Here is a 23,240-nt window from a genome sequence, read left to right as displayed (position 1 = left end):
GTCACCAAACATTTGTTGGAGAACTCCTTTTTCTTATTCCTTAACCCTCAGAACACAACCTCTTTTCATTACCCACTTAACTAGATACACTTTCTAGATTTGATCAACGCTGTGCTAACATCAGCTCTGCTTTGATTAAAACAAATTATGTTCAGATACTAAAACTAATTTACATCTCATGTTTCATTTTGGTAAATGAGAGTAATAAAAGAGAAAATACAATCCCTATTTTACATTTGCTTCTACAAATAAATTGCTTTCTAAACAGCTGTAAAATTAAAAATATTTTGCAAGAAGCATCACACAAGTTTCAAAGGAAAGGTTATTTTTTTCTTTATTAAAATGAATAGAAAAGAGCTATTAATTTATATCAACCTTTGGTCTTCAGTATGTTTTTGATGTCAACTCCCTAGCCAGCATCAGGAATGGTCACATATTCAGGGAGTTAATGTGCAAAATACCTGGAGGGCCAAAGACTGTACTTTGAGAAGAAATATTCCATGCTGCAGACATTCTATCAAAAATTTAAGCTGTATTACTAGTTAGTGAACACTGTATTTAAAGATGTCTTTAAAGTGAGGAGCTCCCGGTGGCACACTGGGTAAAACCACTGAACTGCTGAACTTGCTGGCCAAAAGGTCGGCAGTTCGAATCCGGGGAGTGGGGTGAGCTTCTGCTGTTCGAAAACATGCAAATGTGAGTAGCTCAATAGGTTATGCTCCAGTGGGAAGATAACAGTGCTCCATGCATTCATGCTGGCCACATGACCTTGGAGGTGTCTACGGACAATTATGGGTCTTCGGCTTAGAAATGGAGATGATCACCAACCCTCAGAGTCGGACACAACTAGACTTAATGTCAGGGGAAACCTTTACTTCTACCTTAAAGTGAGGAGTAACACCGGTTTACATATTTTAAAATTAAATATATAATTTATATAATATATAATTAAAAATGTAGTTGCATCTTTTCTCCAGGTCACTTAAGAGAGAAAGCATAGTCCATTTAATTTGGGACAAGATTATCTGACATTTTCTCAGGTCACTTTGGTTAACAAAAAGAGAACAACACAACTCCTGACTGATACTTTTTAAAGTCACATTACACCCTGCTGTTTGAGGGTGAAGGTGATGGTAAACAGTTCTAGTAAGATTCACACAGGAAAAAGGAAGGGGAGCGAAGTTTCTTCTAATAAATACAGAAAAGGAAGGAAGACCAGTGAGACACAAAGTGCACAGCAACCTGCAAGTGACAGGTCAGAGCACCATGCCATTTCAAAAGGGTGTTTCATGGCTCACATAAGAGAAAAGGTGAAGCAGCAAAGGAAGCTTCAGGTACCACTGAGAAAATGCACTAAAGTTTGTGTTGTAGAAGGCTTTCATGGCTGGAATCTCTGGGTTGTTGTGAGTTTTCTGGGCTGTATGACCATGTTCCAGAAGCATTCTTTCCTGATGTTTTGCCCACATCTATGGCAGGCATCCTCATATGTTGTGAGGTATATTGGAAACTAAGCAAAGGAAGTTTATATATCTGCTGTGTCTTTCATGTTCCTTGATTCATATTTGGGTGTTGCATTGGGTGGTCCTTTTAGTGCCACAGCTTCATTATCACTAAAGGATCATTAGATTCTTCCACCTTTTAAAGAAAAAAAATAGAGAACAATACTTGAATTGTTCCTGTGATGAACTCTGTGCAATTCTAAATATTACATTTAGGGAGTACATTTAGGGGTTAAGCCCATCTGTCTGAAAAAGGGTGTTCTTGAATATATGCCCTAAAGTGAACCTGTATTCAGAAGACAGAGGTCCCATCTATACTGATTATAATACAGTTCAAAGCTAGTTCCAAACTGTGGTGGCCAGACAGCAAACTCCCACAAAAGCATACAAAAGAAAGCCCTCTGTGGTTTCTGAAATTACTATCTGGGCCTCAATATGGTTTCAGGATTTCTATGTAATCATCTGCACAGTGAAATCACTTTTTTCAATACCACTTTGAAACTGCATTAAATGGTCAGTGTAGATGTGGCCAGAGTGGGTAAGCCACCTCTGGCAGCAGATGCTAAAAAGTGCAGAAGTTGACAAGGTGCCAAATGTCAGAGTTTTATATCATTTCTTAAGTGAAAATGGGTAAGTGATTGTAAGGATCATGACCAATCACTGTATGGCCAGCAACAATCAAGCCACCTGCTAGAGATGGAGTACTACTAGTAGAGACTAAGTACATTATGTTACTTGAAGTTGGAACCTGAGGTTGGAGAGAGTTTGGAGCTTGAGGTTGAATGCTGAGATGGAATTGCTGGAGCTGATTTGTCCAAGTTGGAGTTGCCAGAGGTGTATTGTTGCTGCAAGGTCTGGAGAACAAGACTATGGCACCTTATCTGGAGATAAGGACTTTATTGTTTATTATTCATCGCGTGGAAGCAGCTGTAAAATCCAAGGACTCTGCTGTATTTGTAAATACCTTTATATAAATCTTTTCTTTGTTAAAGAGACAGTTTGTGTTGGGTATTCTCCTTAACCAAGGGCAAAGCTTCCGAAGAAAGGGGGTTGCAAATTTAGAACCCCAATTGACGGGCGCGACACCAGATGCCATATAGTACGCTTTCTGCCCATTGTGCTTACATGCAACAGAGAATATTGTCTAATTGTAAAATGAAGTTCAGATTAATTTCTAATCTAATCAGTCTCTGTCCATGCAAAGAGTTTCTTCTTGTCTTTCCCCTATTGTTCTGTAGTTCCTTTGGTGTAAATATCACATTTCAGAGTCATAATCAAAAAGGGTTGGCTGGTGCTGAGAGGTTGCAATCTTTAATCCATGGCCTATGATACACAAGCCCTGCTCCAAACCAGCAGCCTACTTTCCCCAGAAGACTAATTGTTTCTTTTCTACTTCAGGAATTCTGTTTTGCTTCCCTGTATAGCCATGCCTCTACTGTTTGAACATCCAGCTTCAGAATATCTGGATAACTATTTCTTAATTCCGAGAAGACCAAGAAAAGACAACTTAATCTCCCTGCCTCTTGACCTATCTTTTGGCATTAACTTATTTGGCTTTCCTGTTTCCTAGCAACAGTGTGTTGTGGATTAAGAGACTCTTCCTCTTTAATGAATTGCAGCTAGCAGAAAAAGAAGAAATACTTTCTCTTCCACTACTTTGAACAGGATGAAGTCTTAAGAAGTATATAATCATAATGTCTCAATAGACTGCTTCAGCTGAGAAGAGCACAATGGAAAAATCAGGCAGTGAAAGAAGTTATCTTATGAGAGAAAGGGAAAATCCCATGGTCCAAGCAATCCCTAGCCTGTTTGGCAAGAGAATTAGAAGTAGCAACCTTACATTTATTGTGCTGGGGAAAACCCCAAGATCTGATAGGGAAAATTGATAGGAAACAACAACTTGAAGATATGGATGTTGTTTATCATACATGCCTTGATGGTAGACCTCTGATCCAAGAGCTAGAATAGTGAACAACAGACCTACAGATTCCAACAACTAGCATCTCCCAAGCTCCCTGCACTCATTTTATGGTTACACACTGTATGAACTTTTAGAGAATCACTGTCAACTATATGAATGTGACCTGAAGTGTGGTATTATGTCTGGTTATGGGGATCAAAGTGATGAAATAGTTTCTGGGAGAAAATGGTTTAGACATGTCCCCATAGGAAATGTTTACAACTTTTGGATGAACATTTTGTGTTGCTCCTATCCCTATGGACAATCTGGTTCTCTTCTTCTTCTTTTCCTTTTATTAGAAAACCTTAATCTGAAGATAGCTGATTTACCCTGGTCTCAACCTCTGCCAGATCTGGAAAGAAAGCTGTCAGGCACTGACAGTCACCAGTATTTGAGAGCAGGGGAAGAGCCTTTTAAGCAATGTAAACATATTTTAAGGTAGCTCATTCACATAAAAGGACTGTTAGCATAAGCTTTCTTTGGGCAGAACTACCCAACATTCAAAACCACCTTCTTTCTTTGAAAATCCCTTATGTAAATTCCTTAAGAAAAAAAGGATTCCTCATCATTCCCATTGGATTAATTTTAACAGAAAAACCACATATTTCTATTTATCAGCCATCTAATCCCTTTGCCCCTTTGCTGTCTGATAGTATTCTTCCGAAGTTTTTAGTTTATTCTTTGGGAGTTATTCCCAAGAATCCTTCCAACTAAATACAGATATTCCAAAATCTGGGGGTTGGGGCAAAACTGAAAACACTTCTGGTCCCAGTGATTTCAAATAGAGGATACTCTGCCTATACTAACACTGAAAATACAAAAAGTAGAAAAACAATAACACCTGGAAAACATAAAATCAAACATACTTATTGGCACAGTATTCTTCACTACACACTAGTTGGAGATGATGAGAGAAACAGTTCAATAACTGAAGATTCCCAACCCTTATTTTAAGGATAGCTTTCAAGTTACTAACTTAGTCTTTCAGGAAGGGGTTCAATCCTCACTTTCTCATTTTACATTTTGTGTGCTACTTCTCATTTTCTGTTTATGGCATGATAATTTTCCTGCATTTCATTCTTTCTCTATCCAAAGCCCTCTTGAAACACCACTGAAAACATTTAAGGAGCTAATCTAGTTTTGCCTTTTCTACCGACCAGTTTTTGTTTTGAGTCTTATTCTGAACAGATTCTTGCACACCATACAGAAAAGCTTTTGGAAATGACAACTTCAATCTTCTTTGCAGATACAATGTGTCTCTATTTTGCTAAGTGACTGCAGAATACCACATGGAAATAAGAACAATTGTTTAACTTCTTCCAGAGCTGTTTTAAACAGTTGGATCAAGATATAGTTAGAGTATGATAGAACTGTAAATATTTAATTACCATATTTTTTCACTTGTGAGATACCATTGATTGCAACACACACACTAATTTCAGTTGTACTACCAGTAAAAATACATAAGATTCTAAAGCACACTCCATTTTTAGATATGTTTATATCTAGTCATAACTACCTTAAGTCTAAATTATTTCCTTGAGCCTACTCTAAGTAGGAGTACGTCTGGCTGAATCCAACTCTATGGAACACATATTTTTAACAGCAGTTATCACTCAAATAGTCAAGGAAGCTAAATTTACAAGTATGGTTCTTAGAAATAACTATACAACTTTCTTATGTGAAATATGAGAACCGCAACCAAAGAATCCATCAACACAAACAATTTCAAAAACTATCAGCCGGCCATTACCATGAGGACACCAAATGACCACCAGTCTGCACTTTGTGTGTGTCCTCGTCGGTTGACCACCTCTGGGGCCATGTACTCTATCGTCCCACAGAACGAATATGCTCTCTTATCATGGTCAATGGCTTCCTTGCTGAGGCCAAAATCTAGACAAAAACAGAGGAAAAAATGATATGTAGTCAAATTACACTTTGAATAACTGAGTGAAGCCATTTAGGAAAAAGTGCAATCTTAATTTTTCAAGCTTGATTTCATTGAAATTCTAATGTTTTCATAATTACCACCATTCTTTCCTGGTATATTATACACACACACACACACACACATACATACATACACACCCACACACACATTCTTTTCCTCTTGTCCCCACATTTCTGTATTTTTGCACACATTCCAAAACCCTGCTTCTCTGAATACACGTATCCATTGACTGAAGGAAATTTTAGAATTATAGATAGTTCCCAAGTTACGAACAAGATAGGTTCTGTAGGTTTCTTCTTAAATTGAATTTGTTTGTAAGTCCGAAACAGGTACATTTTTAAAGTGTAGCTCCAGCCTAATATCTTTATATATTAGCTTTGGATACCCCCCCTGTGATATATATGTTGCTGTCTGTGCTCCTGCTCAGAAAATTTCACCTTATTTTCTGTGCCTGTGATAACTGAATTTTGAAAAAATTGGCTTGTTGTGCAAACAAGGATTGGTGAGAAAGTGTCAGTGGAGGCACCTTTTCCCATGAATTCGCTTTTCAGGAGTGAATTTCCCTTCCTAGGGGTAGATTTCTCCCACTTCCAGATGTCTCACCCCAATTCTTAACTATGCATTGTTTGTAAGTTGGATGTTTGTAACTCTGAGACTGCCTGTATAGGCAGTTCTGTTTAAACTTTTTTGAAATGGTTGCATATTATTTCACTAAATGAATCAAAAGCTCTGACCATAAAATGTAACTGGTCCTCCTTCCAAGTGTGAAAAATACAAATTGAGTAAATCTGCAAAGAAATTGCTAGAATTACAACTCTGGAGACCAGAGTACGATTCTCCACTTAGCTGTGGAAATCCCCAGGTCCTGACCCCAGAAAATTCTGTGATTCTGTCTTATGATTGCCATAGGTTGGAAATCATTTGAAAGCACACAACAGCAAAAAGCAAAAGCCTTACCCATCCATGAAAGGCAAAATAGGATGTACAGTGTACAGATGTACTCACTACTTTGCAGTTCACTTTTCGCTCCCTCGCTATTTCACTGTTTTGGTTTTTTTTGTGGTCCAAGACACTCTCAGAATGCCTTGGAACTTAATGCTATCCAATCAAAAGTGGTATCTATCCCTCAAACTAACCAATTAAACAACACAAAGCAACTCACGGAGGACTAGGCCGCAGCGGGGCCTGCCTTTTGCACATGCGCTCTCACCCCGCCCCCTCTTCCAGGAAGGCTTCACTGGCTCCCCGGGAATCCTGGGAATTGCAGGTTTACAGCCTTCTCTGCCAAGTTGCTGTCCGCCTCACCAAACTAAAACAACTACAGTGCAAAACAGGCTTGCGAAAGAGAGAAAGGTCACCTAACTACTGAAATAAGGTATAAATATTAAAATAAATATAGTGCCCCTACTTCGTGGATTTCCACATTGAGTAAGAGTTGGTAGAAAATTTACTTTAATACTCCAGAATGGCAATAATTTTAGTTCATAAACTTGAAGAAGTGACACTGAAGAAGTGGTTGGATCAACTATCTAATGCAGCTTGGAGTTCAAGGCCAGTGTTGTTTTCCATTAAGAAACTTGGGGCAGATATCAGTAGCAGAACTTGGAACAGTTAATTTTTGATGACATCTCCAAGAATCCTGCAGGCTGTATAAACATTTCCAGTTGGCTTGAGAATTTTGTAGTCCAAAAAGAACATTTTCTGGATTTTGATTATCTAGAAACACCACTAGGATATTCGTAGCTGCTCAAACATGTCACATACTGATGTAAGCTCTATAGGGAGACATGACTAATAGAATATAGTGCAGGTCAATTGCGGAGGATATATGGTACACACCTGTAATCTTAATGTGTCCTTCTTCATCTAGAAGGATGCTGAAAGGAAATACAACAGAAAGCTTAGTTCAAATGCAAAAACATATTGAACAAAGGCAAGGGTCCTATAAATGGCACATAGAACTCCTAAGCTATTTTTTAAAGCTAATTTGGTTAAATCAAATGTTTTCTTTAATTTTATCTCTTCATTTATCACCTGTAGTTTTTTCAGGCCTTCCTTCTTAATCTCTCATCCCACAGCAGTATGGGAAGAGCTGTGTTTCCTCCACCTTAAGAATATTACTGTTTAAAAATGCAATATTTCACAAGCGTGCACATAGCTGTCACTCACACATTGTTGTCTTTTGCAGTGAAATGTAACCTGAAAGGAAATGATCTCTTGGAGAACATTTGTGGGCTGGGAACAGACTGTCATTGAGCATAATTAAATGAATAATAAATATTGACACTTGTCACTATTATTATTCAAAAATATTCTTATCTTTCCCTGTCAGGACCCTGGCTGCAGAGCACCAATAACCTTACACAGAGGCCAGTCTCTATCTAATATCTTTATTAAGGAAATATATAAAATCAATAAAAACAAGTGAAGAATATAGTTCAGAAGCAGACCTTTCAGATAAGGTCAAATTTAGTCCAGAAAAGTATTGTCCAATATAAGATATTAGAGTTCAAAGTTTTAATCCACTTGACCGAAACACACACTTTGCCAAGCAATAGTGTGGGGAAATAACAGAGTCTTTAAAGTCCAATGAAGCTTGACAACAAGGCTGGAAATAAACTTGATTCTCGACTAGATCCGTGACTAGAGGCAAGACGAACTTGAAGCATGAAACAGAGTCCGTGGTAGAACCGTGAGACAAGGCAAGGCTTGAAGCTTTATCCGGGAAGCAAGGAACTGGGATTACGAAGTCCACACACGATCTCTCTCCTCAAGCTGATCAATTGACTCAGCAAAGTATCCCTTGCGCCAAACACCTATATTGGGTCTCGTTTTCCCGCCAACAGAACTCTTTCCCTAGAGAATGAGAAGCGAAACCCAACTCTGTCCAGATGCATGACTCCTTAGAATTTCCCAAGGGAAGCAGACCTAATCAGCCATTTGTTTGGCAGCGATTCTCAGGCTTTTGCGATTAGCCTCCCTGACTCCCTTATCTTTAGTATAATTGTCCCTCCTGGAAAACGGGGGGGGGGGGGGAGTTCTGCCCAAGGCCTGTTTGGCTGAATTCTTGAGGGCAAACGTCAACATCCTGCAGGTGAAGAGGCTCCGGCTCTTGCTGAACCGGCGACAATCCCATGTTTTCCTCTTCGTCTGCCACAATAGTACTAGGAACAGGACTACAAGGCCCATGAGTCATCACACTATCCCCGCCCTCAAGGCCCCCCTCAAACAGGGCCCCTCTCCTCGAGTTGCGGGGCCGCGGCTTGGTAGGGTAGGCCTGATGGAAGCAGCGGACTAAGTCGGGGGCATGGACTGTGGAAGCATCTTCCCAGGAGCGTTCTTCGGGGCCAAAACCTACCCAGTCAATGAGATACTGAAGGCGGCGGCGATGGAAGCGAGAATCCAAAATGTCCTGAACCTCGAACTCCTCCTCTCCGTCCACCAAAACAGGGGCGGGGGCCGGCCGGCTCGCATCAGGGCATACCCCATCCGCCGGAAGGAGCAGGGAAAGATGGAACACCGGATGAATGCGCATGGAGCGCGGAAGTTGGAGTTTGAAAGTCACGGGGTTAAGTTGCGCCACCACTGGATAGGGACCAATGAAACGGGCATCTAACTTCCGGCAGGGACGGCAAAAAGCGAGTGGACAACAGAACCCGATCTCGTACCTTGATCTCGGGGCCCGGCTGGCGATGGCCGTCAGCGTGGCGTTTATAGTCCTCCTTGGCTTGATCCAGTTGTTGGTGCAAGAGTTGCTGCACCGCTGTGAGTTCTTGCAGCCAGTCCTCCGCTGCAGGGACTTCTGAAGTTTCAATGACAGAAGGAAAGAAACGTGGATGGAAGCCGTAGTTTGCAAAGAACGGGGTTTCTTTAGTTGAAGCCTGGACACCATTGTTGTAAGCAAATTCCGATAGAGGTAATAGGGAAGCCCAATTGTCCTGTTGGTAGTTTACATAACAGCGAAGGTATTGTTCCAAAGTGGCATTGGTGCGCTCAGTTTGCCCATCCGTTTGGGGATGGTGAGCTGAAGATAAACGAGAGTCTATGCCCAATAGTTTCTGTAGTGCTTTCCAGAAACGAGAGGTGAATTGAGATCCACGGTCAGTGACTAAACTCTTGGGCAATCCATGTAGTCGGAAAACATGCTGAAGGAATAAATCTGCAGTCTCTTTGGCCGTGGGAAGACCAACGCAGGGAATGAAATGGGCTAACTTGGTAAACAGGTCCACCACCACTAGGATCGTGGTGAATCCAAGGGAGGGTGGTAGGTCAGTGATAAAATCCGCGGAAATTATCTCCCATGGGCGAGAAGGAGTGGGAAGGGGATGTAGTAGCCCTGACGGCTTCTCCCTTCGTGTCTTGGAACGCTGACATACAGGACAGGTATTGACATATTTCTCCACATCCTTGCGGATCTTGGGCCACCAGAAATCTCGTAGGATCAAGTGCATGGTTTTAAAAAGTCCAAAATGCCCTGCTGGCTTGCTGTCATGACACAGATGAAGTGCTTTTTCTCTGCCTGGAGCAGGAGGGATGTAAACATGATTCCTGTAGCATAGTAGCCCATCCTTAAGTGAGAAAGGGAAACGTAGTCCTTGGCGAATCTGTTCTTGAGCCCAGGCATCTGCCTGTTGACTGGCTCTAATTTCTTGAGTGCAAAGGGATTCTGGGTTAGAGGGAGTTGGTTTAATTGAAGTGGATTTGGTGTTTCCCACTGTGAGCGTGGCAAAGTTTTCGGGTTGCAGCAATCGAGATTCTGAGGTCTCTCTGCATCCTGCAGCATACTCTGGTTTCCGTGATAGAGCATCTGCTTGCTTGGTCTGAGCTGGGGTCACATAATGGATCTGGAAGTCAAAACGTTCAAAGAATAAAGCCCAGCGCTGCTGCCTTTGATTTAACTTTCGTGCGGTTCTTAGGTGCTCTAAATTTCGATGATCAGTATGAACTTCAATGGGAAATTTGGCCCCTTCTAACCAATGTCTCCAATTTTCAAAAGCTGCCTTTATGGCCAAAAGTTCCTTTTCCCAAATAGTGTAATTTCTCTCTGGGGCTGTTAGTTGACGGGAGTAATAGGCACAAGGATGACGATGTTCTCCCACTGGCTGCATGAGTACAGCCCCAATTGCCACATCAGAGGTGTCAGCCTGCATAACAAAAGGGGTTTTAGGATCAGGGTGCTGTAGAATTGGCTGGGTCGTGAATAACTGCTTTAGCTGGTGGAACCCTTTCTCTGCTTGCTCCGTCCAGCGGAAAGGCTGTTTCCCTCGGATGCAGCTGGTGATTGGGTCAGACCAGCGAGCGAAGTCTAGGATGAATTTGCGATAGTAGTTTGCAAACCCCAAGAAGCGCTGTACTTCCTTCTTGTTGGTTGGCGCCCGCCATTCCAATACTGCTGAAACCTTTGCCGGGTCCATGGAGAGCCCTTGTGGCGAGACGCGGTATCCCAGGAAGTCTACCTCTTGTAGATCAAAGGCGCATTTCTCTAACTTGGCATATAGTCCATGATCCCGCAATCGTTGTAGCACCATTCTGACGTGTTGCTCGTGTTCCGATTGTGATCTAGAATATACCAAAAAATCGTCCAAATATATGATCAAGAACCGATCTAGATAATCCTGGAAGATATCGTTGACAAAATGCTGGAATGTTGCGGGAGCTCCGGATAATCCGTAATTCATGACTAGGGACTGAAATAATCCGAATTTGGTCTGGAAGGTGGTTTTCCATTCGTCCCCTTCTCTAATGCGAACTAGATTGTAAGCCCCGCGGAGATCCAGCTTGGTGTAAACCTTGGCCCCTCGGAGCCGGTCTAATAGGTCCGAGATCAGAGGCAGGGGGTAGCGATTCCGCTTCGTGATATTGTTCAATGCTCTATAGTCCACAACCAAGCGTAGGTCCCCTGACTTCTTTTTCACAAACATCACCGGGGAAGCTGCTGGGGATTGAGAGGGTCTGATGAACCCCTTGCGGAGGTTTGACTCTATGAACTCCCTGAGAGCTTCTTGCTCTGGTTCAGTCAGGGAGTAGAGGTGTCCTCGCGGAATTGGGGCCCCCTCCACCAGGTCAATGGCACAGTCGTAGGGTCTATGTGGGGGTAGTTTCTCGGCTTCCTTTTCATTGAAAACATCCCAAAAGTCCGAATATTTCTTGGGCAAGGTGATGATGGGCTCTGCGTCTGTGGCTTGGCAGACCTTGGCTACTAGACAATGGTTTTGGCAATATCTTGAGGCGAACTGCAGTTCTCTGTTGGACCAGGAGATGTTTGGGTCGTGGAGCGTCAGCCATGGAATTCCCAAAATCACAGGGAAGTGGGGAACCTCGGTAACGAAGAAAGAAATTTCTTCCATGTGTTCTCTTATCCACATTCTGGTGGGTTCAGTCCATTGGCTTACTGGACCTGTCTTTAGGGGTCGGCCATCTATGGCTTGCACCACCCGGGCATTCTTGAAATCATGATATTGTAATCCCAGAGAGTCGGCATACTCTCTATCGATGAAATTGTTTGTTGCCCCTGAGTCTATCATGGCATGGATCATGACGGGTCCTTTTTTCACTGACCACAGCGTGACCACCAGGAGAAATAGGACCCCGGTTTGCGGCTCTTGAGTGGGGTTTTTGACCGGGTTGGCGAGCCTCTCTACGCCCAGTCGCTGGCTTCCCCCGCCGGCTTTGCTCCAGCCGCCTCAGCCGCCTCCGGCTCCACGGAGGATGCCGCCGCCAGGCAGGCTGCGGGCTTCTTTTTGGCTGGACATTCTCTGGCGAAGTGGCCCCCATTCCCGCAGTACCAACACAGATTCAAACGTTGGCGGCGGGCCTTTTCGGCAACATCTAGTCTGGGGCGCACATTGCCCAACTGCATCGGCTCCTCCTCGCTTCCCATGGGGTTTGGGGCTGGCGGTGGGGATTTCCATACTGGACGTGGCTGAACACTGGCAGAAGCGGGGGTTTTCACTCCGGCTCTTCCACTCTGGCCTCGGAGCCATTGTTTTTTGTTGGCAAGTAGGGCTTCGGCTCGCAAACACTGGTTGATGAGCCTCTCAAGAGTCCCTGGGGGATCCACCTTAGAGATCTCTTCCTGCATCTCAATGTTGAGGCCCTCGCAAAACTGTCTATATCGTTCCAGCCGGTGCTCTGAGCCAGCACCCGGAACTCGGCTATGTACCGGGACAACGGCCTGTCCCCTTGGAAGAGACGCCGGAGTTTATGGCCGGCCGCCTCCTCGTCGTCCTCGATCCCCCAGGTCTTTCTAAGGTGGTTCAAGAAATTTTGCACGGTGCTCAGATGCGTGGAACCCGCATCAAATAGTGCCGTCGCCCAATTGGCCGCAGGCCCATCTAGGAGACTGTAGATCCAAGCCACTTTGACATCTTCTTGGGGAAACTCGGCTTGGTGGGCTTCTAAGTACGCCTGGCACTGGCGACGGAAAACATGAACCTTGGAGGCTTCTCCAGAAAACTTGGTTGATAGCGCTAGGGCAGGGAGATGGACTCCGCGTTCCTTCAAGCCCCGTATTTCTCCCTCCTGCGTTCGGAGTGTGTCTCGGATTCTATTGAATTCATCTTGGGAAATGGTGTAACTGGGTGGTTGAGCCTCCGCTCCGGTTCCTATAGACATTCTGGCGTTAGGTTGTTTGGTGCTTAAGGTGGCGGAGTCAAACTGTCAGGACCCTGGCTGCAGAGCACCAATAACCTTACACAGAGACCAGTCTCTATCTAATATCTTTATTAAGGAAATATATAAAATCAATAAAAACAAGTGAAGAATATAGTTCAGAAGCAGACCTTTCAGATAAGGTCAAATTTAGTCCAGAAAAGTATTGTCCAATATAAGATATTAGAGTTCAAAGTTTTAATCCACTTGACCGAAACACACACTTTGCCAAGCAATAGTGTGGGGAAATAACAGAGTCTTTAAAGTCCAATGAAGCTTGACAACAAGGCTGGAAATAAACTTGATTCTCGACTAGATCCGTGACTAGAGGCAAGACGAACTTGAAGCATGAAACAGAGTCCGTGGTAGAACCGTGAGACAAGGCAAGGCTTGAAGCTTGATCCGGGAAGCAAGGAACTGGGATTACGAAGTCCACACACGATCTCTCTCCTCAAGCTGATCAATTGACTCCGCAAAGTATCCCTTGCGCCAAACACCTATATTGAGTCTCGTTTTCCCGCCAACAGAACTCTTTCCCTAGAGAACGAGAAGCGAAACCCAACTCTGTCCAGATGCATGACTCCTTAGAATTTCCCAAGGGAAGCAGACCTAATCAGCCATTTGTTTGGCAGCGATTCTCAGGCTTCTGCGATTCGCCTCCCTGACTCCCCTATCTTTAGTATAATTGTCCCTCCTGGAAAACGGGGGGGAGTTCTGCCCAAGGCCTGTTTGGCTGAATTCTTGAGGGCAAACATCAACATCCTGCAGGTGAAGAGGCTCTGGCTCTTGCTGAACCGGCGAAAATCCCATGTTTTCCTCTTCGTCTGCCACAATAGTACTAGGAACAGGACTACAAGGCCCATGAGTCATCACATTCCCCTTCCTCTGTTGCTTTTTGATAATACTTGCTTATATGAATCATAGTCGCACCATTTATGTGCATGCAATTCTTGCTTCCCAACATTTAAGGAAAGAATTCAATTTTTCTCCTCCTGCCTCATCATTATTATTACATTTATTTATATCCTGCTTTCTGTCTTAAAATGACAGGCTTGTTTTCTGCTGCCCTAGAGACTAGGACTTGGAGCAATGGATTCCAATTACAGGAAAGGAGATTCCATCTGAACATTAGAAGGAACTTCCTGACTGTAAGAGCTGCCACAGAATGTGATGGAAGCTCCTTCTTTGGAGGCTTTCAAGGAGAGGCTGGATGTCCATCTGTCAGGGGTACTTTGATTGTGCTTTTCCTACATGGCAGGGGGCTGGACTGAATGTCCCATGTGGTCTCTTCTAACTCTGTGATTCTATGATCTCACAGTGTTGAAAGAACCCTCCCACACTTACTACATAGCTTCTGAAGGCCCCTCTGCATGGCCATTCTATGTCTCATGGAGAATGACAGAATCAGAGAAGTATTTGGCTATGTCCCCGTAGCCCAGTGGTTTATTTATTTATTTATTTATTTTACATCACTTTTACCCCGCCTTCCTCTCTGAGGAGACTCAAAGCGGCTTACAGTAAATAGGCAAAAATCCAATGCCTAAAAACAATGTAAAAACAACAATTCATATAAAACAATCTACAAAACAACAGTTCATATAAAACAGATATCATTACAAAATAAAATCACATTATATAAAATTTTAAGAATGTCCAAGATTAAAATCCATTCATCCAGATTGGTTCATCCAGTGGTTCTCAATCTGTGGGTCCCCAGGTGTTTTGGCCCACAACTCCCAGAATTCCCAGCCAGTTTACCAGCTGTTAGGATTTCTGGGAGTCGAAGGCCAAAACATCTGGGGGCTCACAGGTTGAGAACCACTGCTGTAGCCAGATGTTAAATGATTACAGCACTAAGATGGCTGGAGGGCCTCAGCAGACCTTAGCACTATTATAATCATTTCATATTTGGCTACAAGGACATAGCCAGATGCTTTACAGATCTTGTCCATTCCTCACAAGGCATTGAATGATAAGTCTTGAGGATAGTATATGGCTCTACCTATACACAGGTAGAGCCATACAGAATTGCAGTCACTAATTGTTTGCAGAGATAAAAACAAATTAAAAGTGGGTCAGGGATAAGAAAAAACTGGGATAATCAAGTACCACAATAACTGAAATAAACTTGTGACTATATTGTACTATAATGTTATAGTACAATACTATAGTAGTATATAATGCTTATATTGTGCTATTCTGATAATACAATATATTGTATGTAAATATAACTTGTAAGCCGCCCTGAGTCCCCTTTAGGGTGAGAAGGGCAGAATATAAATGTTGCAAATAAATAAATAAATAAATAAATAAGATATCACAAGTACACCTTCATTGCTAGTGAGTGTAGTGTCTAAAAATAATTACATTTTTCCTTGAATGTTTAGGGGAGATTACTTCAACTTTTGGGAAAATATACTGTTTTCAAAACAATATCTCCACAGCATGCAGATATCTTCATGTCTTTCCTAAGAAAATATTTTCTCAGCTTCTGTCCTCCTCTATCCCTGTTACACTGATGCCATCTTTCTCATTTAGATTTGTGAATGGGTGACAGTTGGGAAGTTTTATTAAGACTTAATACAATTTCTCACTTTACTATTAGTCTCAGTCTAGACCAATCTATAGGACAGATTGAATTTCTGAAACATGGTCAACAACATAATGGACTTATACATTTTGCCAGCTGATATTGGAAACTCATAAACCCTACAGCCAAATCTTATGATACAACTGCAAATGTTCAGACTTGTCAGAAAATTACTACTTAAGGATTTATGGCAGTAATTTTCAGAGCACATTATGAACAAAGTGACCAAACAGATTACCAAGATCATACTGACTTGGGAACAATCTACTCCCGAACAAATCCCAAAGAGAAAATGACAAGATAACACTTGCAGTTACTGATTTTATTCACTCAGTTATAACCACTCAAACAAATCATCAATAATCTACTGTCTGTTCTGTACAAGGGATGAAAAAACCAATACGTGGGGCCAGTAGTGTTTTAGGTTTCAGTTTTTCTGGATTTGGAACATATACATGCATAAGTGTAAACAAGAAAGTCATTTATGTTTCATATATACCTTATATACATAGCCTGAAGACAATTGTATACAATATTTCTAATACCTTAGTGAATGAAACAAAAATTGAATCATCAAAAAACAAAGGTGTCATTATGTCAATCTAGGCAATTTTAGATTAGGGGATATTTTGGATTTTGGTATTCTGGATAAGGGATGCTCAATATGTATTCAGAAAAAAAACCAAACCACACATTTTGGAGTTGAGAAACCCTAAAAAAAAAAAAAAAGAATCCTGGACATATGAGAACCTTCACAGTCATTCTGCACAAAATTCCCACATGGTTGTTTAATATAGAAACAGCAGTTTCTGTGCAGGATACAGGATTTTCCAGATGGAAAATAATATTTCAATGTGAAAATATTAGTTTCTGGGCAGAAAATTTTGTCTGCATAAAAAAATGGGGATTTGTTCTGTGTAAAATCTGCACAAGGCTGATTTGTAGAGAAAACAACATCTCTTCTATAGAAAACAACATTTCTTTATGGCAAATAATATTTCAGGGCAGAAATATTAGTTTCAATACAGTAAATTTTGGGTTTTATGCAATAAAAAAACAGAGGTTAACTCTATTTTAAAAATTAATACATGTATATCTGAAGTGGAGCCCCTGGTGGTGGAGCAGGTTAAACCACTGAGCTGCTGAACTTGCTGGCCAAAAGGTCAGTGGTTCAAATTTGGGGAGCAGGGTGAGCTCCCGCTGTCAGCCCAGCTGTCAGCAAATGTGAGTAGATTAATAGGTACCCCTCTAGTGAGAAGGTAATGATACTTCATGCAGTCATGTCGGCCACATGACCTTGGAGGTGTCTATGGACAGCTTAGAAATGGAGATGAACATCAACCCCCAAAGTTGGACACAACTAGACTTAATGTCAAGGGAAAACCTTTACCTTTACCTATATCTGAAGTAACTTACTTTTCTGGTTTCAAATCTCTGTAAATAATACCAAGACCATGGAGATGATCTAAAGCCAAGGCCAGCTCGGCTAAGTAGAACTTAACATCTTCTTCTGTAAACATTACCTGGATAAAAACAGAAAACCATAGTTAATAATATTGAACACATAAGAGCAGATTTATATATGTGTGGATTTTCACTAGTAATCAGTGTTAATATATTGGTCCAAAATGCAACTAACAGCAGATTCTAAGGTTGATAATGTGAAAGTTAACTATTCGTCCTTACAAAAGCACAGGAATGGAAATTAGATTAAATTAAATCTGTTTTAAAATACATTTTTCTTCAACACCAGATCTTAGGTGCTCTCTTGATTTCTCATAGAAAAGTTTCCTGTTTAACTATAACTCTGGTGCATAGCCTTTATTTTCTGACTCATTCAAAATTGTTTTACTGATAGCCTATTACAGTTTAGCTTTATGGAACAATAGCAACCAAATAAGGCGATAGACTTTTTTCTAAAAATGTACTCAGTCACTATTTTCCAGCTGAATAAGTTTGGAATCATCAACATTAGCTGCAAAATTTCTCATACAATGAAACTAGTGTACAGCCATTTACCTCTTTACTCTGATCTGAAAAGGGTGGTTCATTACTGAAAAAACAGTATTTAGGACAAGTGAAAATGTAGGAGTGAAAAATCTGTACAAGAGTATTTTTCAGGAGTCATGACAAGGCAGCTACTTTTAAAATTGAAAGACACTTAAAGTACTGTGAAGTGACTCCTGTCTCAATCTTGCCAATCTGCACTTACCAAGTAGCTGTCACTGTGATCAATGGGGATGTGTTTTGCCAGTTGATTGAAAAGCAGCAGCTAACTGACGTTTCTATTCCCTCTCATGAGTGATCTCTATTGAGTCAACAGAAGTAGAAATTCTCCCTCATGCTGAATATTGTATGGGCAGAAAGCTATCAGTCACATGATTGACAAAGGGGGATCAGATGCCCTAATGATAACAGCAGCTGCCCAGTAAGCAGGATTTGGGGGAATGTTGTGATCCCTATGTATCCCCTAAACTAGGAGCTAAAAAGGCATTGTGGATACAAAAAACTCATGAGTGCAAAACCCTAAGTCAGTGATTCTCAACCTGGGGTCCCCAGATGTTTTTGGCCTACAACTCCCAGAAATCCCAGCCAGTTTACCAGCTGTTAGGATTTCTGTGTGTTGAAGGCCAAAAACATCTGGGAACACTAGGTTGAGAACCACTGCCCTAGGTAATACATCTTTTACCTCCCAACAAGATTGTGGCCATTTTTCTATTAAAAAGATAGCATGAATGAGAGCAAAATGTATGGTTGGGTTTATACTTTGAAATATGTGCATAATATTTTTGACTGTAAGAAGATCCACAAAGCTTTGAGGCCATGGATATGGACCCAGTAACCCCCGTGATCCTCTTGCTAAGGTCTATGAGCTTGCTCTCAACCCACATACAAGTGTGGAGAGAGCAGCCTGTATGAAGATCTTTGTGGGAAGGACTGTAATGTCTGTCCTTCATCGCTCTCCCAACAATCTTTATATAGATTACCATCCCTTCACTGGTAGCAGCAATGTAGGAAATCAATGAGAAATTGGGAGTGGGGAAAACTTGGGTCTTCCATGGGAGGCTCTACTGATGACCTTAGGCAACTGCATGTACATCTGAGTCTCAGGTCAGATAATTCTGTTTTAAAGCATAAACTTTCAATTTGTTCTATAGACTGTGTTATTTATTCCAGCAAATGTGCCCTCTGCTGTTTTCCTCCTTACTCAAATAACTATTTCTAAACCTAGCATCCCCTAGGGAACTACTTGAAATCATAATTTGGAAATCTTTCAGCCTAGCTTAATTGAGCATATTTTTAAACTTAATATTGTATTTCCCAATGGTTCTATCTCTTTTTCCTTTTAGACAGATGGAATGCTATACATGTCCATTTGGGGAATAACTGCAGGGTGATTGCATGTTACATTTTCATGACCTTGGTCACAGAAGATATTGAAAGCCACAGGTAGAGAGCTGACAAGCAATTTACCTATGGTCAAAGCAATTGCTTCTTGGGAAAAGACTTTCAAGCCCCATCTGCTCTGAGGCAAGCACTACACCTGCTTGATGCTGCTGGCACAGCTGTTCAGGCAGAATTTAGAACTGAGCAGTCATTTTTGCTTTACTAAACAAACAGCAAATGTTGGAAAACCACATGCACAGGTAAGAGAAAAGACAAACAGTGTATATTTACTCGCCGATGCTTACAGCCTGATGCCGTGTGCTGGTAGTTATGTGCCATCATGTTATAATATTTTTTCCTATTCAATGATAAGGTAGTATTCACTGCATTGGTGAGACATGTTTCTCAGCACCTATGGCTCATTTTAAAAACCTAGTCAGGCAATGGCTCAGTTTGGAGTAGCATGTTAGCCATGGGAATATAAGTTCCCATTCTATGTATGGATCACTTGTACAGGGAAAGGATTTTCATCAGCTAATAATACCAGTAATAGCATATCAGTCTAACCCAGTGGTTCTCAACCTGTGGGTCCCCAGGTGTTTTGGCCTACAACTCCCAGAAATCCCAGCCAGTTTACCAGCTGTTAGGATTTCTGGGAGTTGAAGGCCAAAACATCTGGGGACCCACAGGTTGCAAACCACTGGTCCAATCCTAGAAGACACAGGAAAATGTGAGAGAGGGAGGCATAGCCGTTACTTGCACAGATATAAAAAAGTGGTTAAGAAGGTGGGAAAAAAATGAAAATGTGAACCATAACTCTATAGTAGTGGCTCACAATCTGTGGGGTGTGGCCCAGCAGTAAGCCATGAGAACAAAAATCTGGTCTGCAAACCTCCTTCCGTCTTATTTATTTTGTTTTATTAATTTTATTTCTGCTCCTTTCCGCAGAGCTGACCATTTCATTGGATAGACCACATCAGCTCTAGATGATTAAATATGGTCTTCTGTGGGCGAACAGATGGCAAATACTGGATGGTATATGTTTTGTATCAGAAACTAGAGCTGATGTGGTCTATCCAATGCAGTTTTCTGAATCAGCACCCCAAATAACCAAACTGAATTTAAAGTTGACCAAAAACTGGTTTGTAAACCTTTTGGTACTAATGAGAGGTCTCTGGTCAAAGTGGTCCCCAGTCAAGTGGGCTCTGGTCAAAAAAAGGTTGGGAACCACTGCTCTATAGACATTTGGTCTAGAATGAGGCTTTCCCCATTACACAGAGTCTCCTTTAAGAAATCACCATGCATTTTTCTTTACTAAATCTAAAAGTGAATTGGCTTCTTGTTTTAAGCATTTATTTCTGCAAAAGGTCAATGGCATAGCTAAAATAATTAGAGTGGTATCACCACTTGCTGGTTCTGGAGTTCAGGCATTCATATTTCAGTAAGGAGCAGAATTTTTCAATTGTAGTAGATGCCAGGATATATTTTAGGTGTAAAATTACTTCATGGAAGAAGAAAGGAGGGCTGTGATGGATGGCCACCTGGCCAGTTCTAAGAGAGAAATCAAGAGAATTCCTCTCCTCCTCCCAAGCAAGTTGTTAGCAGCAGGTCTTACTCCCCTCCCCAGCTGCTCTATTCTTCTACAGATGGTGCTTTGATAAGCATGCCCACCTCTAACAATCTTTCTTCCTACCTACTTTAGTTTATCCTCAGGCTGATAACTAGGAAAAACAGAAACTCCTGCAGGAACCCTAATTTGATTTCCACACAGAGAGAAAGTATTCTATCTACTAAACTTACCTCTTTGGAAAGTCGGGTGAAAAGATCTCCTCCTCGTAAGAAATCTAGTATAAGATACAGTTTCCCTTCTGTTTGAAATGCTACAAAGGAAAAAGATGGCAATGTTGGATGTTAAATAATAAAGAATGCCACAAAAATGATTACAATGGACCACTGTTACTATTTATTAGGCACCATTGCTAATGTACATGAAGAAAGGGGAATTGACCTCTATGAGAAAGAAAAGGGGAAAAAGAGAAAAGGAAGATTGTACCACAAGGAAAGTTTACTGACAGTTCAGCCAACAAAGTGAATAGTGAGGGAACAAAAATTCAAAAACCATGTGCACATTGCACATTCCACAAGTTTGGCCTATTGCAGGGGTGGGGAAACGACAGCAGCCCAAATTGTTCTAGGTCCCGTTTTTGGATTTTTGCCACAGAGAGCAGAATATTGCCACTAATTGGGGCTGAAATAATAAATGAACTCCTTGAAATATGTAGAAAATATATTGCGAATAAATTAATAAAGTCCATATTTGAACAAGGGATTTAAAGCTATACCTCGATAATCTATCGGAAAGTTCCAAAGACAGATATGAATAATTTGTGGAGGAATCTTACCATAATGGAGTTTTACAATGAAAGGGTGATTTACTTCTGCCAAAATGTCTCTTTCCATTTTTGATCGTACACGATCTCGGACTGTAAAAAAAGAGCAATTAAACATCAGGAACCTAAACATTTAAGGGGCACCAACAGTTACATTTATTTCTGTATTGCCACATAACCATGAATAGCACATTTTAGTTTTGTATGCACATTGCTATCCTCTCAAAGAAACAAGAAAACAAAGAATCAAAGAAGAACAATGGGCTATGCATATGGCTGAAGAAAAGTTTTCTGCATTCGCTGCAGCAGATGTTAGTGCTGAATAAAAACACTTCAAAAAGGGAAGTGGAAAATATTCCAGTGAAAGAGGAAAGCAGACTTTCTCCCTGCGCTGTCTTTCTCCTGAAAGGTAGCCACTCATTCTTTGTAAGCCATGCCATAGATTTTAATTTTATTGCATTTATGCACCAGTTAATAAACAGAAAACTGGGAGATATTTGGTTTTCTTGTCACATGTTCTCCAAAGACAAACAGCAATAGAAGAACAACCTTTCACACACATTGTTCTTTCTATCCATTATTGCTAGTGGTCAGGTTCTGGAAAATGCAGTCCTAGACATGAAGGAGGCCAAAGGTTGAAAACCGCTGCTTTACATGAATCCTTCCCAATGCAACACCATCTCTTCAAAGGGCACAGAGAAATATAAAATGATATTCTTATGTAATAGTACCAAACTCCTACAGAATAACCCAGCACTAGTATTCCTATGGTATTCTTTTGTTCTCAGCAGCAGCAATACTGATCTTATATAATACCACCACATTGTTCTGTTGCTATGAAAATGTCACATTTCAGAATGAAAGGGAAAGAAAAAGAACAAAGAAGGAAAGGTCTAGAGAGGGTCTGTAGCTCAGTAGTTACAGTTACCAAAAAGGAAAACTAGAGAGAGCTCCTAAAAACTACACTTGCAGAAATTCCCCCTTCCGCACAGCTATCAAAAGTACAGTTACTCAAGCTTTTTTTTCTCTCCTGTAGACTCCTTAGCTCTAGCCAAATAGGCCAAATGTTAGTGGGTGTGATTGTACTTGAATCTACTAATCCCTGAGACATTCAATGAGCACTAGCACCCAGAGCAAGTGCATCTGTTAGGCATGTGCGATATAGGAAAAAATGGTTCTAAACTTGAAAGTAGGGGGCGCTGGCACTTCGTTTTTAAAGTCATTTCTGAACTTTGAAGCAAAAAATTCAAAACTTTCTGAAATTTCAGAATATTCGTAATTAATTTGTTATTGGCGGACGCGCATGCACAATAGTGAAAAACAGCACTGAAGGGGGGCTTTAGAGGACTCTCCCACACTCATTTCTTTAGCTATCCTGATGAAACTTGCTATAGCGGTAGAACACATTTACCTCTGCTAGCTCACCTAATTTCAGAACGTTTCCCTTATCCTCTGATTTTTGGCAAATTTTCACAGTTTATATAAAAAACCATTTTTAATAATTGCAGAAATCTGTTCCTGGTTTGAAAGTCTTATTTCCTGTTTCATTGGGTTGTCTTTACTTTGAAAGTCATTGTTCTGCTTTGGAAACTTTGTTTCTGTGGCTGAAACTGTTAAATTGGTGGACAGTGAACACCCAGCAAACAATAATGTGCTATCATAGCACGATGTCCCTTGCGCAAAGACAAAGTTCTGGCAGTGTAATAATGTTTTGCCATGTTTTTGTGACAGAACTAGTTATCAACTAGGAACAGAAATCATAGCACACCATCAAACCACTCCTGACAGATGCCCATCAGTCTCAGCATAA

General features: G+C 41.2%; 1 protein-coding gene across 5 annotated transcripts in view; it reads right to left on the bottom strand.

Moving 5' to 3' along the window:
- rps6ka2 (ribosomal protein S6 kinase A2) overlaps positions 1-23,240 on the bottom strand; it is a 282,808-nt gene that overhangs the window by 53,182 nt on the left and 206,386 nt on the right. For all 5 annotated transcript variants that reach the window (XM_008124811.2, XM_008124821.3, XM_062976281.1 and 2 more), the window contains 5 exons: positions 21,443-21,523; positions 20,841-20,920; positions 17,070-17,176; positions 7,253-7,290; positions 5,213-5,355 (listed from right to left, as the gene is read on the bottom strand). In XM_008124811.2, coding sequence (XP_008123018.2) covers positions 5,213-5,355; positions 7,253-7,290; positions 17,070-17,176; positions 20,841-20,920; positions 21,443-21,523 — 449 coding nt within the window. The remainder of the gene's footprint in view (positions 1-5,212; positions 5,356-7,252; positions 7,291-17,069; positions 17,177-20,840; positions 20,921-21,442; positions 21,524-23,240) is intronic.

Source organism: Anolis carolinensis, chromosome 1, assembly GCF_035594765.1.
Source record: "Anolis carolinensis isolate JA03-04 chromosome 1, rAnoCar3.1.pri, whole genome shotgun sequence".
Classification (NCBI taxonomy): Eukaryota; Metazoa; Chordata; class Lepidosauria; order Squamata; family Dactyloidae; genus Anolis; species Anolis carolinensis.
The sequence above is the reverse complement of the archived record's forward strand: the minus strand, read 5'-3'. Positions and strand labels throughout refer to the sequence as shown.